The sequence below is a fragment of the Scardinius erythrophthalmus genome (genome assembly GCF_964197995.2).
Source record: "Scardinius erythrophthalmus genome assembly, chromosome: 2".
Classification (NCBI taxonomy): Eukaryota; Metazoa; Chordata; class Actinopteri; order Cypriniformes; family Leuciscidae; genus Scardinius; species Scardinius erythrophthalmus.
In genome coordinates, this window is record NC_138222.1 from 24,827,166 (window position 1) to 24,841,371 (window position 14,206).

The 14,206-nt window shown below is 37.6% G+C and overlaps 1 protein-coding gene across 2 annotated transcripts in view; it reads left to right on the plus strand.

Annotated features, from left to right (window-relative positions):
• Positions 1–14,206, plus strand: part of adam19a (ADAM metallopeptidase domain 19a) — a 103,221-nt gene that overhangs the window by 60,324 nt on the left and 28,691 nt on the right. Inside the window, exons 5-10 of one of the 2 annotated variants that reach the window (XM_081348457.1) lie at positions 1,704–1,780; positions 5,769–5,952; positions 8,742–8,807; positions 9,370–9,441; positions 9,573–9,739; positions 10,265–10,349. In XM_081348457.1, the coding sequence (XP_081204583.1) occupies positions 1,704–1,780; positions 5,769–5,952; positions 8,742–8,807; positions 9,370–9,441; positions 9,573–9,739; positions 10,265–10,349 (651 nt within the window). The remainder of the gene's footprint in view (positions 1–1,703; positions 1,781–5,768; positions 5,953–8,741; positions 8,808–9,369; positions 9,442–9,572; positions 9,740–10,264; positions 10,350–14,206) is intronic. The other variant, XM_081348458.1, reaches the window with a different exon arrangement.

A 14,206-nucleotide genomic window follows, 5' to 3' on the forward strand; every position in this document is an offset into this window, starting at 1 on the left:
AAAGTTTAAGTAAGCAGAACTAGCAGATTTTTATTTTGTACTTAAACAATTAAAATGTATGAGTACATTAATTCATACAATTAACTTAAAAACTTTCATATAATCTCAATGTGAACACTTTTATTAGTATAAACTTAGTTAGCTTTTAAAAGCTAATATGCTAACATATTAATTTACTTACATATTAGCAATAGTATGTTATACAGAAGCATTTGCTGTATGAGCGCAACAATATAAAGGGTTTATTTGCTCTCAAATCAATCTGCATGCACCACTTGTCACCATGATGGTAACTATCAAGCCAACATTAACAGAAATTCTTCTAAATTAGCATAAACAAAACATTAATCACTACCAAATCTCACAATTAACATTAATCTTACACACACACAAAAAAAACATTATATTACACTTAATTTTAGCATTTACTCTCCCTTTCGAGTGCCATCGGCAAAGCATGCTGGGAAATAAACATCCCAGCCGTTTCAGTTAAATTTAAGTTTGTCTAAATTAAAACTCAAAACAATGAAACAGTTCAGTTTACTTAAAACATGTCAGTTATGTGAACTTGAAAGAAAAAGAAAGTGCTAAATACTCATAAAAGTTAATTTGACTGAACTAATTAGTTTAATTTAAGTTTGTCCTACTCAAACCAATTAATTATTTTGAGCGTTAGGGTTTACAGTGTACGTATATATTTTCAATAACAGCTAGAACATAGTCTATTTTTTTTTTTATTCCCACACTGCACTGCATGGTATAATAGTGGTCAATCTATGATGCCAATAATCATTTTAGATAAAGCTAATTTAATAAAATGTATAAAAGAAAACAAAAAGCATTAAAAGGACAAATAAATGGTAAAAACTGCATAATTAATTGTATAAAAATATTCTGTAAAATTACAATAAACTATTGCAGTGAATGTGATGCAGGACAGGTGAGATTTGATGAGGAAAAAACTTTGCGCTGTTAAAAAAAGTATGTTCTATATAGTATGAATGTGTGTAGCGTGACTGAAATTCAGATCTGCCATATTGTCGTGTGACTTACTGCAGTCAGTTGCATCACCTCACTGCCTTTCACAAATCCCGATGTGCACTTCGGATCTTCGGCAGAGGTACTAGGTCATCTTTTTGCTTACTGCTCTTTTCAGACATGCTACTTTTTGACATACTATATAGTAAGGAAGTAGGTATTTTCGGACTCAAGAGATTGTCAAGCGTCGTCTTCAGAGACGGTTGATTTGTGTGCCTGTCATGCTTAACCATCTCTCTTTTGCTTCCTGTCTTCAAATAAATGAACTAATTTCACGGTCTGACCATTCATATAAGCCTTTTGAATAGCTGAAAGAATATCACTTATACATAGTTTGGATCAGTTTCAGCACAGTTAAATGGAGCGATTCTTTTCCAAATGTTAGCAGCGAACTCCTGAGGGAAGTTTTCCAGGGCTGCAATCAAAAAGAGGCAGACTAATTAAGTCCAATAAACCTGAAAGCCAAAAATGTAACAAATGTAATTGTGATTTACAGATGTAGTCTCTTTTTACTACTAATTAGATAGATGTTCCATTAACTCGGTTTTCGCCCGTTTTATGAACAACATTAACTCCGCAGCCTGTCTGCTGAGCGAACTGCTGCCTTTTATATCGTTTTTCCCTGTCCTCCCTCCAGTAATCTCTTTCTCTCCTTCCATCTCCAGGATCATTGCTTCTATCACGGGAGGGTCAGGGGTCATGCCGACTCTTGGGTCGCTCTGAGCACATGTTTGGGAATGAGGTATGTCATGTCTGGCATAATTGGATTCTCTTGGTTCACCACAAACACAATACATTCAATTCATTCGGTCACATGTCTCCGGAAGGCTAAATGCCACACGGCTTAGTGTGATCTTGAGCATTCTGCGAGCATTATATTGTGTGACTGTTTTGTTGTTGTTGTTTTTCAGTTAGTAGTGTGAATGAGACTTTGTGAGCAAGTGTTTTGCATGGGAGTGAGAAAGTTCAAAATGCTCTATAGAGAGCGAGCAAATCTTCTTTTTAATTTAGCATATGCAGCACAATTTTGTGTGCTTCATTTGTGAAGAGAGGCAATGTTTTGGCCAGGTTATTGAATAAAAGCACTGATGACTAATGCTGTGGGCCTACCAGAATGTTAATAGTTTGTTGTGCTCAGTCCTCATTCAGCACTGAAAGCTTCCTCTCTATGTATAAACAATATTCACAAACAGCCTTGAAACTACATCTGCCTCTGTCGGTTCCACTTCATTTTAAACCTAATGCCTAGATATATAAACCAAACCTATCTGTCTTCGAAAGATACAAAAGCAAAGCACTAACCAGGTGCTAAGGTTTTGTTGTGGTACTAAATAAAGGGTTATTTTGATTTTACTATACACAAATGTATTGTACTGGTGGGCTTTGACAAAGAGAGCATGAAGGTCATGTGTAACATGTAGATTTTACAAACAATTTAAATACTTTTAGATATTTGGCTACATACTTGTGGCTAGATGGGAAATTAAGCTGCAGTTTACTGTGTGAGATCAGAGAGCAGCAGCCAAGATAGTTGTGGGATGAATCAACATTCCCTTAAGTGTGTTTGCTTGACTCTATGAGAGCAGTCGCTCCTTTGACACACAGAGTTAGTTGTATACGTTTAGTCGACGAGCCAGTTTAATGAAGAAGAAAAACCAGTGTTATCAAGGGCAAAGCCCTGGAGAGTCTATCTCTAGATATTGCCAAAGGTCTTGAATTTCTTATGAAGACAGGTCAAGTCATTGAACAGCTGTTGCAAGATTTTGCAAGAGCAAACGTAATTAGCACTGCATGTTTTGTCAAGGCGACTCTTGGGTTTCTTTACCTTTAGCACATTGGAGGTTTTGTGCTGATGTGCGCCATAGTCTGCAGTTAATAGAGACAACAGTCCATTTGAAAATTTGACAGCGATGTAGCTGATTGTTTTATTTTTTGTATTAAATATTTATTTCATTATTTATTGTTTCATGAATATCATTACGTTTATGCCAAGGCAAATCAAATCACTGCCAAATTTGCCTACAGTTTTGGTGTCAGGAACCATCATAACGCCACACCCGGAGTCATTTCTGCTTGCCTTTTGTCAGCTTGGGGAAAATGACAATCCTCATTTTGAAGATAATAGTTGGATGCCCTGGGGCGTAAACAAATGGTTTTGCGACTAAATGGATTCTGGACCAGTTGTGAACAATTTGAAGGCAAAACACATTTCCAATAACCATAAATCTGTTTTGTAAACAAGTATGAAACAAATGAATAATAAAGCAAATTAAAACAAATTCAACACTAGAACTACTAGGGAACAGATTATTTTGTATCTCTTTACAGTGAGTAAAACTTTTGAAACATCCTGTTTATATTAGCATACATTAGTATTGCTGGTGATGAAAGCTGTTGGTAAATACATTATCGGTCAAAATTTTGGAGGTGATGCAATTTTTTATGTTTTTGCTCACCAAGGCAGCATTTATTTGACCATAGTAATGCAATTAAAGGAATAGTTCACTTAAAAATGGAAATTCTGTAATCTACTCACCCTGAAGTTGTTTTAACCTCTATGAATTTCTTTAATCTGCTGAACACAAAGGAAGATATTTTGAAGAATGTCGGTAGACAGTTAGAAAAAACAGTACTATGGAAGTCAATGGGGTCCATCAACTGTTTGGTTACCAACATTCTTCAAAATATCTTCCTTTGTGTTCAGCAGATTAAAGAAATTCATACAGGTTTGGAACAACTTGAGGGTGAGTAAATGATGACAGAATTTTCATTTTTAAGTGAACTATTCCTTTAATGCAATCCTATTAAAGCAAAATAATAGCTGTTTTCTATTGTATTTTTTTTATTTTTATTTAACCCTTATTTAACCAGGGAAAATCCTTTGAGAACAAGTCTCTTTTACGAAGGAGCCCTGGCCAAGAAGGCCGCCATAAAAGTTACACACAGAATACAAAATACAATAATACAATGAACATACAAAACATAATACATTAACAGTACAATGAATCGACCAACATTAAAAAAAAAAAAAATCATGACATCCCCCATTGTCACCATAGACTTATCCTAAATTGGGAAGCAGGGACAGGTGCCCATTGTGCCTGCTTCCCGGTACTTTACTAGCCTCTTAAATTGACCAAAGGAGACCAAGTTATCAAGTTTTAAGTCAAATTTTAATATATTTTAAAATGTAATTTATTCCTGCAATGGCAAAGTACAATTTTCTGATTTTGTCATTTTCTGCTGATTTAGAGCGCAAATAAAACATTTTTTATTATTGTTATCAAAGTTGAAAAATGTTGTGCTAAAATGAAATATTTTCGAACATTATATCTTTACTGTCACGTTTGATCACTTTAATGCATCCTTGCTGAATAAAAGTATTAATTTCACTGACAGCTTACCCAGATCCATCATTATGTGACAGTGATACTAATATTTGATTGCATACACACAGTACTTGCTCTGCAGTAAATCACTGAGCCAGTTCTATTTGCTGATTATACTTATGTACTCTATCATCACTTCATAATTGTGTATTAGACATTGCCTGCTTGAAGAATAAAGGTTATTTGCACTCATTGAGTCATCAGAGATTAAATTATTGTAGCACAGAAAAAAATATACTTACACTATTACATACCTCGGGTGACTAGCGACATTATACACTTTTTACAACAACAACAAAAATTACAAAGCAGGCATTCTTTTATATGTTTTTTTCTTTTTATATGGTTTATAATTAATAGATTGAGGAATACTAAAAAGGGTGGTGTCTAACGTTAAAAGATGTATGAGAGGCAGGGTAGTGAATGATGTCTGGGGTCGATAAAGACCTGAGGTATGTATTTAAGGGTTTAAAAAAAAATCTTATTGACCCCAAATCTTGTTCCAAATTCAGCCCTAAGTCCTGCAGAGACTGTTGAATAGGGGTCCAGTGTGGAGCCCACATCGGTGCAGACTTGAGAAACAGGCATATTGAGGACACATACAGTAGTAGGTCCTCGAGAACACTGAAACTTGAAATGACAAATGGGACACCCTCAAAGCTTTATTTTAAAGATATTTTTCAAACGTACCGATCATTTCTTTAGAGGTAAAACTTTTTACTGAAATTAAATTTTGAGTGGTGCTGTAGATGTGCTCTGGAAGACCTCAATTCCAGTGGCCCCCTGATCCCTATGATTAGTTACTGAGGCCAGAAGAAGGATCAAGAGGAATTAAAATTCCTCTCTGTGTTTCTATGTGTGCTTGTGAGAAAAAGAGAGAGATCAAATGGAAATTAACTCATAGATTCGTTCATTTTTTCTGGCATTCTTAAATGGTATTGATAAGGGCAAAACCTTGAAAAAACTTACAGGGATATTCACGCAAAAATGAAAATGATGTCATCATTTACTCTCCTTCATCTTCATCCAAACCTGTATGACTTTTCTGTGGAACATAAAAGAAGATAAAAAAAAATGTCTCAGCATTTGTTGGTCCATATAATGAAAGTCATTGGTTTCCAGTGTTTTTTGGTGTCGAAAATATCTTCTTTTATGTTCCACAAAAGAAAAAAGTCATACAGGTTTGTAAATGGATGAGTAAATGATGACATGATTTTCATTTTAGGGTGAAGTATCCATTTGAAAGCTGTTGTGATACAGAGATCCCTTCCCTTCATCTCTAATTGTTTTTGACACAACCTCAACAATGCAACTGACATTGCTCTGATTTCCTTTTTTTAGAGGTCTGATTGTCTTGAACTCCAATGATACATACTACCTGGAACCAATCAGAGGCCAGGAGGTTCTCCACCACACCTTCCATCGCACTGAAGACCTGCCTATCAAAAGTGGCACATGTGGACACAGCCATCAAACTGGACACCTGAGCCTGTTCAGTGGTCATCTTAAACCTTTGCATCAAAGGGTCAGTCAGAAATGAAATCATTTGTCTTCATAGTACAGGGTGGGCCATTTATATGGATACACCGTAATAACATGGGAATGGTTGGTGATATTAAAGTCCTGTTTGTGGCACATTAGTATATGTGAGGGGGCAAACTCCTCAAGATGGGTGGTGACCATGGTGGCCATTTAGAAGTCGGCCATCTTGGATACAACTTTTGTTTTTTCAATAGGAAGAGGGCCATGTGACACATCAAACTTATTGGTAATGTCACAAGAAAAACAATGGTGTGCTTGGTTTCAACGTAACTTTATTCGTTCATGAGTTATTTACAAGTTTCTGACCACTTACAAAATGTGTTCAATGTGCTGCCCATTGTGTTGGATTGTCAATGCAACCCTGTTCTCCCACTCTTCACACACTGAATGGCCCCCAAGGTCTCCCGATCTGACCCCCTTAGACTTTTATCTATGGGGTCATCTGAAGGCAATTGTCTATGGTGTGAAGATACGAGATGTGCAGCACCTGAAACTACGGATACTGGATGCCTGTGCTGGCATTTCTCCTGCGGTGTTGCTATCAGTGTGTGAAGAGTGGGAGAACAGGGTTGCATTGACAATCCAACACAATGGGCAGCACATTGAACACATTTTATAAGTGGTCAGAAACTTGTAAATAACTCATGAACGAATAAAGTTACGTTGAAACCAAGCACACCATTGTTTTTCTTGTGACATTACCAATAAGTTTGATGTGTCACATGGCCCTCTTCCTATTGAAAAAACAAAAGTTGTATCCAAGATGGCCGACTTCTAAATGGCCACCATGGTCACCACCCATCTTGAGGAGTTTGCCCCCTCACATATACTAATGTGCTACAAACAGGACTTTAATATCACCAACCATTCCCATGTTATTACGGTGTATCCATATAAATGGCCCACCCTGTATATCTGTAAATGTTGATCTTTACAGAATGTATTTCATTAAAACAGATGGCATGCAAAAAAAAGTCTATTAATCAATCCTTTGCCCAGGTGACAGACGTCACACTTTTAAAGCAGCTCTCACTAGTTTGCAAGCATTATGGTAATTAGGGAAATAATAACAGAGTTATTACCGTCATTATTCAACGTGTAAAGTCTCTATTTCTGATCTCATGAGTGGATTGTGAGTGTTAGAGACAATTTCTCTTTCACAAAAGCAAAGATGTTCTGTTCCCTCCATTCTATAATGACTAGATAGCTATTAAATGAAGGCCACTCACAGGAGAGAACATTGTTGTCTGACGCAAAGCTGTTGTGTTGCATTGTGAGTCTGCAATTCAACCAATTTTCGTACATTTTCTTTCCCCCATAATGCGCTGCGGAAATAAAAATGTGTTTTGGCTCATTACAGTACAGAAATAAGGCCATCTTAAGCCCAGGTTAAGTGTTCAGACTGATGAAGTGCATAATGTAGGCTTATTATAAAACTCTTGAGGATCATTAGCAGGAGTTGGGAGCCCTCCTACTGCTTTTATTCTGCCTGCACTTGCTTTCTCATTAAGCAGTGAAGTCATCTAACTGGCCAGCTGTTTACAAATGAGAATTAGAGGGTCCATAAATTAATAAACAGTGTGGACTAATGTGCTCGCTCCTCAATGATGATGCATTCCTGGTGCTATTGTATTACAAAGTTCCTGAACTTTGAGGTTCATGTATACTATAGTAATATGTACTACAGTGTGTCCCTGTTTGGCTTTTAGCCTTTAAATGTCACAGATCCCTCGTGTACAGTCGTATTGACGTTATTTTGCCTTGGAATCTGATTTCTAGAACAAATGACAGTGGATCACTTGGTTTCTCCTTGGCTTTTTGTAGTTTGCAATGTGTCCTCAAAACTAAAAGCAATGTAATATCGGAGCTACTGTGCATTTCTGAGTCCATGACATTCTTTACATAGTAAAAACATTCTACATACTGCATTTGTACATAAGCAGGACCCTGCCAAAATATGTGTAGACAGTCACTGTGTATTTTTGTTTTATTATTATAATTATTATTAAATAGTTATTTTCTGTAAGATTTTTTTTTCTGCAATATAATTAGGGGGAGCTAAACATTACTTAATTAATTTAAACTGGAATTAAATTCCGTGCGATTCCCATTAATAGTCATACAAACGAGTTCCTGACAAGACTCGTTTTGGCGTGCGGTGCTTTGATTTTTATTGCTTATGAACATTTATTAACTTGCACTTTTATTTTCCTTTGGTTTGCTTGACAATGAAGATGATTTATATGCACATCCTGTTCTTCCCCTTATTTTATTGTTTCATTCTCTTTTTATTTACTGCTTGGTTGCTGTATAGTGCTAGCTGTCACTTTGAGACGACTGAACACTTTTGTGATTACTATGCCAAAGCAGTCTTTTGAGTGAATTAGACCCATCAATTAAAATGCAAATAAAAATGAACGTGAAGAACAGCAGTGACGGCAAGCAGTAAAAAATAAGCTATATTGCTACAATATTATTGCATACAGTCTTTGAGCTTTTGTAGTCAGTTTGTAAAAAAAAACAAAAAAAAAAATGTGGGCATGGATGACAATTAGCATTTAAATTAATCCTTATTTTATACTAAATTCAATATGTGTGATTTAATACAATTGTCACTTCCTCACTTGTCAAATTGTTGCAGACATTTATTGTATGCATGAAGAAACAAGCCTCAAGAGACTAGAGAAACAAATCCATAAATCCTGCCCTCCAGCAATTAACGTTTCTTTCTGCTTGTCGTTTGTTTGTTTCTGTATTTATCCCCACCCCTAGGTTAGACGAAATGCCGGGGGTACTACAAAGTACATGGAACTGTATATAGTAGCTGACAACACACTGGTAAGCTGATGATGCCTGTGTCACGCTCACTACTGCTAATTAGAAACTTCCACCCAGAAAAGTTCACCACAGGAATTAAGGCTTTAGAGCTTCAAATACAGGCCGAGTTATATAAACTTTGCTTTAGAACTGGTGCTTTAAGCCTAGTGTTACTTTCTCATTCAAATGTGGTCACTGAGCAATTGTTGCTTAAATATAGAGAGCTTCGGAAGAGCCTTTTCGCTCTTTCGCACTCACTCTCTTTTCTGTCAATACCCTTTGATGATATCTTACGTCTATAAGAAGTTTTTCAAGAAGTTATCAGTGAATTAAATTTTTAGTTCTTATTTTGAGGGTCATGCAGACAGTCTTTCAGTGTTACATTCTGTTGAGTTTTCTGATTGAGTTCTTTCATACATTTACATTGAATCTGTATAATATTCACCAAAAGAGGCAGGAGGTTATGTAAGATTTCATTACAGCTGGATTTAGTTAATCAAATTTCTCTGTAGCAGGTTTTTGCATTTTCTCATGCATTTGTATGTTTGTCTCGATCAATTTTCCTCCTGCCGTGTCTCTACAGTACAGAAAGCAAAACAAGGACCTTGACAAAACTAAACTGAGGATAATGGAAATTGCTAATTATGTAGATAAGGTATGTCAAGCCTGGTGCATTTCTTTGGTTCAAAGGTTTTGTTGACTGTTTAGAGTGCATATTTGTTTTCTGAATGCAAAATGTATTGATGTCTGTACCTCGTCCCTAATTTTTTGTTTTGGTCTGATCAGTTCTACAGAGTCTTGAACATTCGTGTGCCTCTGATTGGTCTAGAGGTTTGGACAGAACATGACCAGTGCATTATCAACGAGGAACCAAATTCAACTCTTTGGTCCTTTCTTCAGTGGAGACAGAAACTCAAATCCCGCAAGAAACATGACAATGCCCAACTACTCACGTTAGTCACAATACACACCAACCCTGTGCACATGTTTAAAACAAGACTGTCCTGTAACTTATTCTTAATGAAGTATATTTTAAAAAATGGATTTAAGTTTGCTTGATATTATTGTACGTTATACATTATTAAAGGGATAGTTCACACAGAAATGGGAAGAAAAATTGACTGTTGTCATTTACATTTACCCTGTAGTCGTTCCAAACCTGTATGACTGTCTTTCTTCTGTGGAACAAATTCTTTTTATTTTTAATGGTCAATGGTAAACAAAAGTTTTTGGTTTTTCCAGCATTCTTCAAAATATCTACTTTTGTGTTCTGCTGAAGAAAGAAAGACAATCATACAGGGTTTTTTTTCCTGTGTGTGTGTGTGTGTGTGTGTGTGTGTGTGTGTGTGTGTGTGTGTGTGTGTGTGTGTGTGTGTGTGTGTGTGTGTGTGTGTGCGTGTGCGTGTGTTCAAAGAATGGCTCATGCATTGCATTTTTATTGATATCAAAGCTGAAATTATGTATTGTTTTCCCTGCAGTGGTGTGGTTTTCAAGGGCACCACCATTGGCATGGCTCCGCTGGAGGGCATGTGCAGTCACGAGAACTCGGGCGGCATCAACGTGGTAAGAAAGCGTGAATGCTTGTATCTGGAACAGGCTGTAAACAGTGTGTGTATAGATTGTGTGTTTGTGTATGGCTCATGAGGGGATTTGATAAAATGATCAATAGCTCCAACACACCTGATTAGCCTCTTATTGGCTCTATTGCTTTGTGTGGCTGGAGAGGAGCACTTTGCAGAATACCAATGAGGGGTGAAGCGTTTCTTCTGGATATTACACATGGATGGGCTCATTCTACATTACATCAATATAGCCTGCTTAGTCCTACTGAGATCAATGAGGTACACGAAAAAACTTTTTTTTGATACATGTCAACAATGGTTGCATATTACATTTTAATAATTTGGATCATTAAGCGCTGACCTACTATGTTCACACAATAGCATAGTTTCTATAATTATGAGTAACTATGTGATGATTTTTGACCACATGTAGTATCTGAGAGGATAAAAGCAGTGCAAATGCCAAAAAGTAAAATTTAAATGTCACATTGTCAAAAAGACACACTACAAAGTATTGATATTTACTGTCTTTATCTGTCACTGTGGTTACAGGCATTACTAGTGAGTTAGAGAAGTGGATAGACTTTGTTTACCCCTTCACCTGTACTCAAACCACTTCTGTCTGCTATTTTTTTTTAAATATCCAATTAAAAATTAGGATAAAAACGGTAGCTGTGGATGCCAGAAATTCACTGTAAAAAATATGGTCACTATGTTTCAAGTATTACGTGATGAGATATTGGTGCTTGAAAATGAACTTATCCACCTTATTTTGCAATTTCTGTGAATGTGCAAGACAATTAATTGGCCTCTATAGGTAGGCTATTGTGTTCATGAGGAACATTGTATTTTGAAGTGTTGGTTAATGACGTAATGTGTGGGAGAGAAAGAGTAAAGAAGATGGATGAAGTTCTCTACTGTACTTCTGTCTCTGTGTGTTTCTTTGCTTATTAACTCCTGACATATCCCACAAATTGGTGACGAGGACTAGGCATTTTTTCGCTATCGTTGATCACAAAGATGTCTGTTTCTAACGTGCCTTTTCCTGAGTTTTTTTCCTGCCTTGCCCTGCTGAGCCTGCTATGCTGTTCAGCACATGGCTGCTGAATTTTGAAAATTACCTTCTGATTATTGATGCAACAAGGGATACTTGGTTGGATGAAAGACGGAGAGCTGTACTGCTTCACTGTCTCGGTACAGGGGTACGACGGATTTTCTACTCATTGCCTAAAACAGGTAAAACGTATAATGATGCAGAGGATGCATTGAAAGAACGTGCAAAAAGTTGGCATAGTTTCTCAAAGCCACACCTTCAAGCGGTCTTACAATGACTAGAAGCTGCAGGCTTACAGCTCAGTGAAGACAAGTGTCACTTCCAGCAAACCAGTGTCCTGATGAATCACGTGTACATGTGATTCAAAATGCTCCTGCTGATTATCGGTCACATTTGCCCTTGTCTACTTCTGCAGATAATGCTGTTTCTCCAGCTCCTGTTGATGATGTTGAAGAGGAGTTTGATTCTTTTCTATCTGCTGCCTGTAATTCTCTGTCTTGATGCAGCATGTGGTTCTTGTCCTGCACTAACCTGCACCTGCACTAACTTCTTACACATTTCAAATGGTTGGTTGGCCTCCTTCACCCAAGGGACTAGATGTTGAGTTGTTGCCATATAATAAACTGTAAATGGAGCTGTCTGTTAAGGATAACTTCGTCTTCCAGAGCTCACGGCTGATTGCACCTGCTTCTCTTCTATCTATGCTGGTCTCCATAGCGCACGAAGGACATCAGGGAGAGGTGAGAACCAAACAACGTCTCCCTGATCTCTGTTGGTGGCCAGGGATGGATGCTTAGGTTCATGATGCTGTATGTTCCTGCCATGTGTGTCAGCTCAATGACTAAACTGTCAAGTCACATCCTACTCCTCTCCAGATGGACCATGGCAGAAAGTGGCTGTCTGATATAGACGGGCCTAGGGTCACGATACCAAAATTCCAGTAGTCGGTACCAATACCATCAAAATTATACGGTTCTCGGTACCAGTTTCGGTACCACAGAAAAATCTGTTGGAACTATTTAACTATTTGAAGAAAAAAAATTCAATTAAATTCAATGAATTTATTATTTATGACGGTAATCATTATTAGTAAATAATACATATAAACATTTGAAGGCCACATGCTGTTTAATAGTAAAGCTAAATCTACTGTACTGTACATCAGTAGCCCAATATATTTCTTCTGTAAATTTCTTCAAGTTAAACCAAACTTTTATCTTGAGGGGTTGCCGTGAAGAACTTTCTGTGGATGTATGATGTGATGATAGTTTTTTTCTCATATGAAAAGGTAAAATGCTCATGAAGTGAATCAGACCCAGAGCGGCTCTGGAGATTAAGTTAGTTTGTGCATTCATGTCCTCATATAGTGAGGTGATAGAGGCTGATAACACAGCGAACGTCACGCGTGCTCAGTGTGTGTCTATGTTTGTGGTAATTGAAACCGTGCATCTGCGCCATTCACTCAGAGATGCGCAGAAGATCCAGGATTCATATTTAAATAGTCTTTTTGTGGTCAGTTAGTCTGGAGCCCTGCACTTAGATAAACACGGAAACGACTGAAAGCAGCCGCCTCTCAGCGGGTACTGAATATATCCAGTACAGTCTATACTACCTGTAGCTGCTTCACTGTAAAGCAAGCTGCTTTGAAACAATCTGTATTGTAAAAAGCACTATACTGTATAAATGAAGGTGACTTGACTTGACTACCGGTGCTACAGGAATGCTGGTATCGTCATATTTTCTAAATTTCAGTACCGACTTGGTACAGAAGAACCGGTACTTTTGATAACCATAGTCGGGCCATTTGACACTGCTACATCTGACTAGAAGATTGCTATAACATTAAGTGACTATTACAGCAAATGGTGTGAGGTCTCCTTTACTCACACTGTCACTTATGGATTCTGTGGTTTCGTTTCTGTCATCAGTCTTCAGCCGCCATGGAAATCCATTGAGTATAGAAATGGAAATCCATTGAGTATATCTGCTGCTTTTTCTGTTTTTCTGAAAGGAAGAATTATTCGTCACCATCTTTCCTCTCTCTACAACCTGGCAGCTAATGGTGCTGCAGAGAGGTTCAGCCGTGTACTCAAACACACTGTCCAAATGGCCATCCAGCATCATAAGTCATGGAACCTGTGGTAACTGACTTCTTGCAGGTGTAACGTGCTCCTCTATGGCAGAAAAATTCACACAAGGCTGTCTATTTTGCCATCTTTTGTTGTGCACCCACCAACTGACATGACTGTTCACCAAAGGGTTAAATGGTTGCAACACAAAATAAAAAAAAAATACACTTATGCTAAGCGGGGTGCTTGCACTCCTTGTTTCCAGGAGGGGGATAATATATGCGGGTATGAAATTCCTTGCATGTTCCTAAGGAACACAGAAAGTTTACTGATCTGGTCACGGTTGCCAAATAACTTAAGCTGGGTGCATACCTTCTTAGATGTGGAATGCTTCCCATCTTACTGCATTTCAATGCACACCAACAAAAGAAACATTTCCAAAAAAGAATATTCTCTTACAATATTTTCTGTGTATTTCTGGATGTGGTCGACACCAGACAGCTTCATCAGATGGCCACGATCACTGCTGCAGTTTAGGCCATGCCCATGCTAAGCTGGTTTGGTGGATAGTACATGTTCTCATTGCAAGAACGTGCCCATGGGAACATTGCGGTCACTTTTCCTACCAAGCAGAATGTCACCTCGGTTACTGAAAGTCTTGGTCCTTCTGCTACTACTGTATGTACAAGGCCTCGGCTGCAGGCGCTAAGGGCGATCTGAGGGTACCAGTGGAAG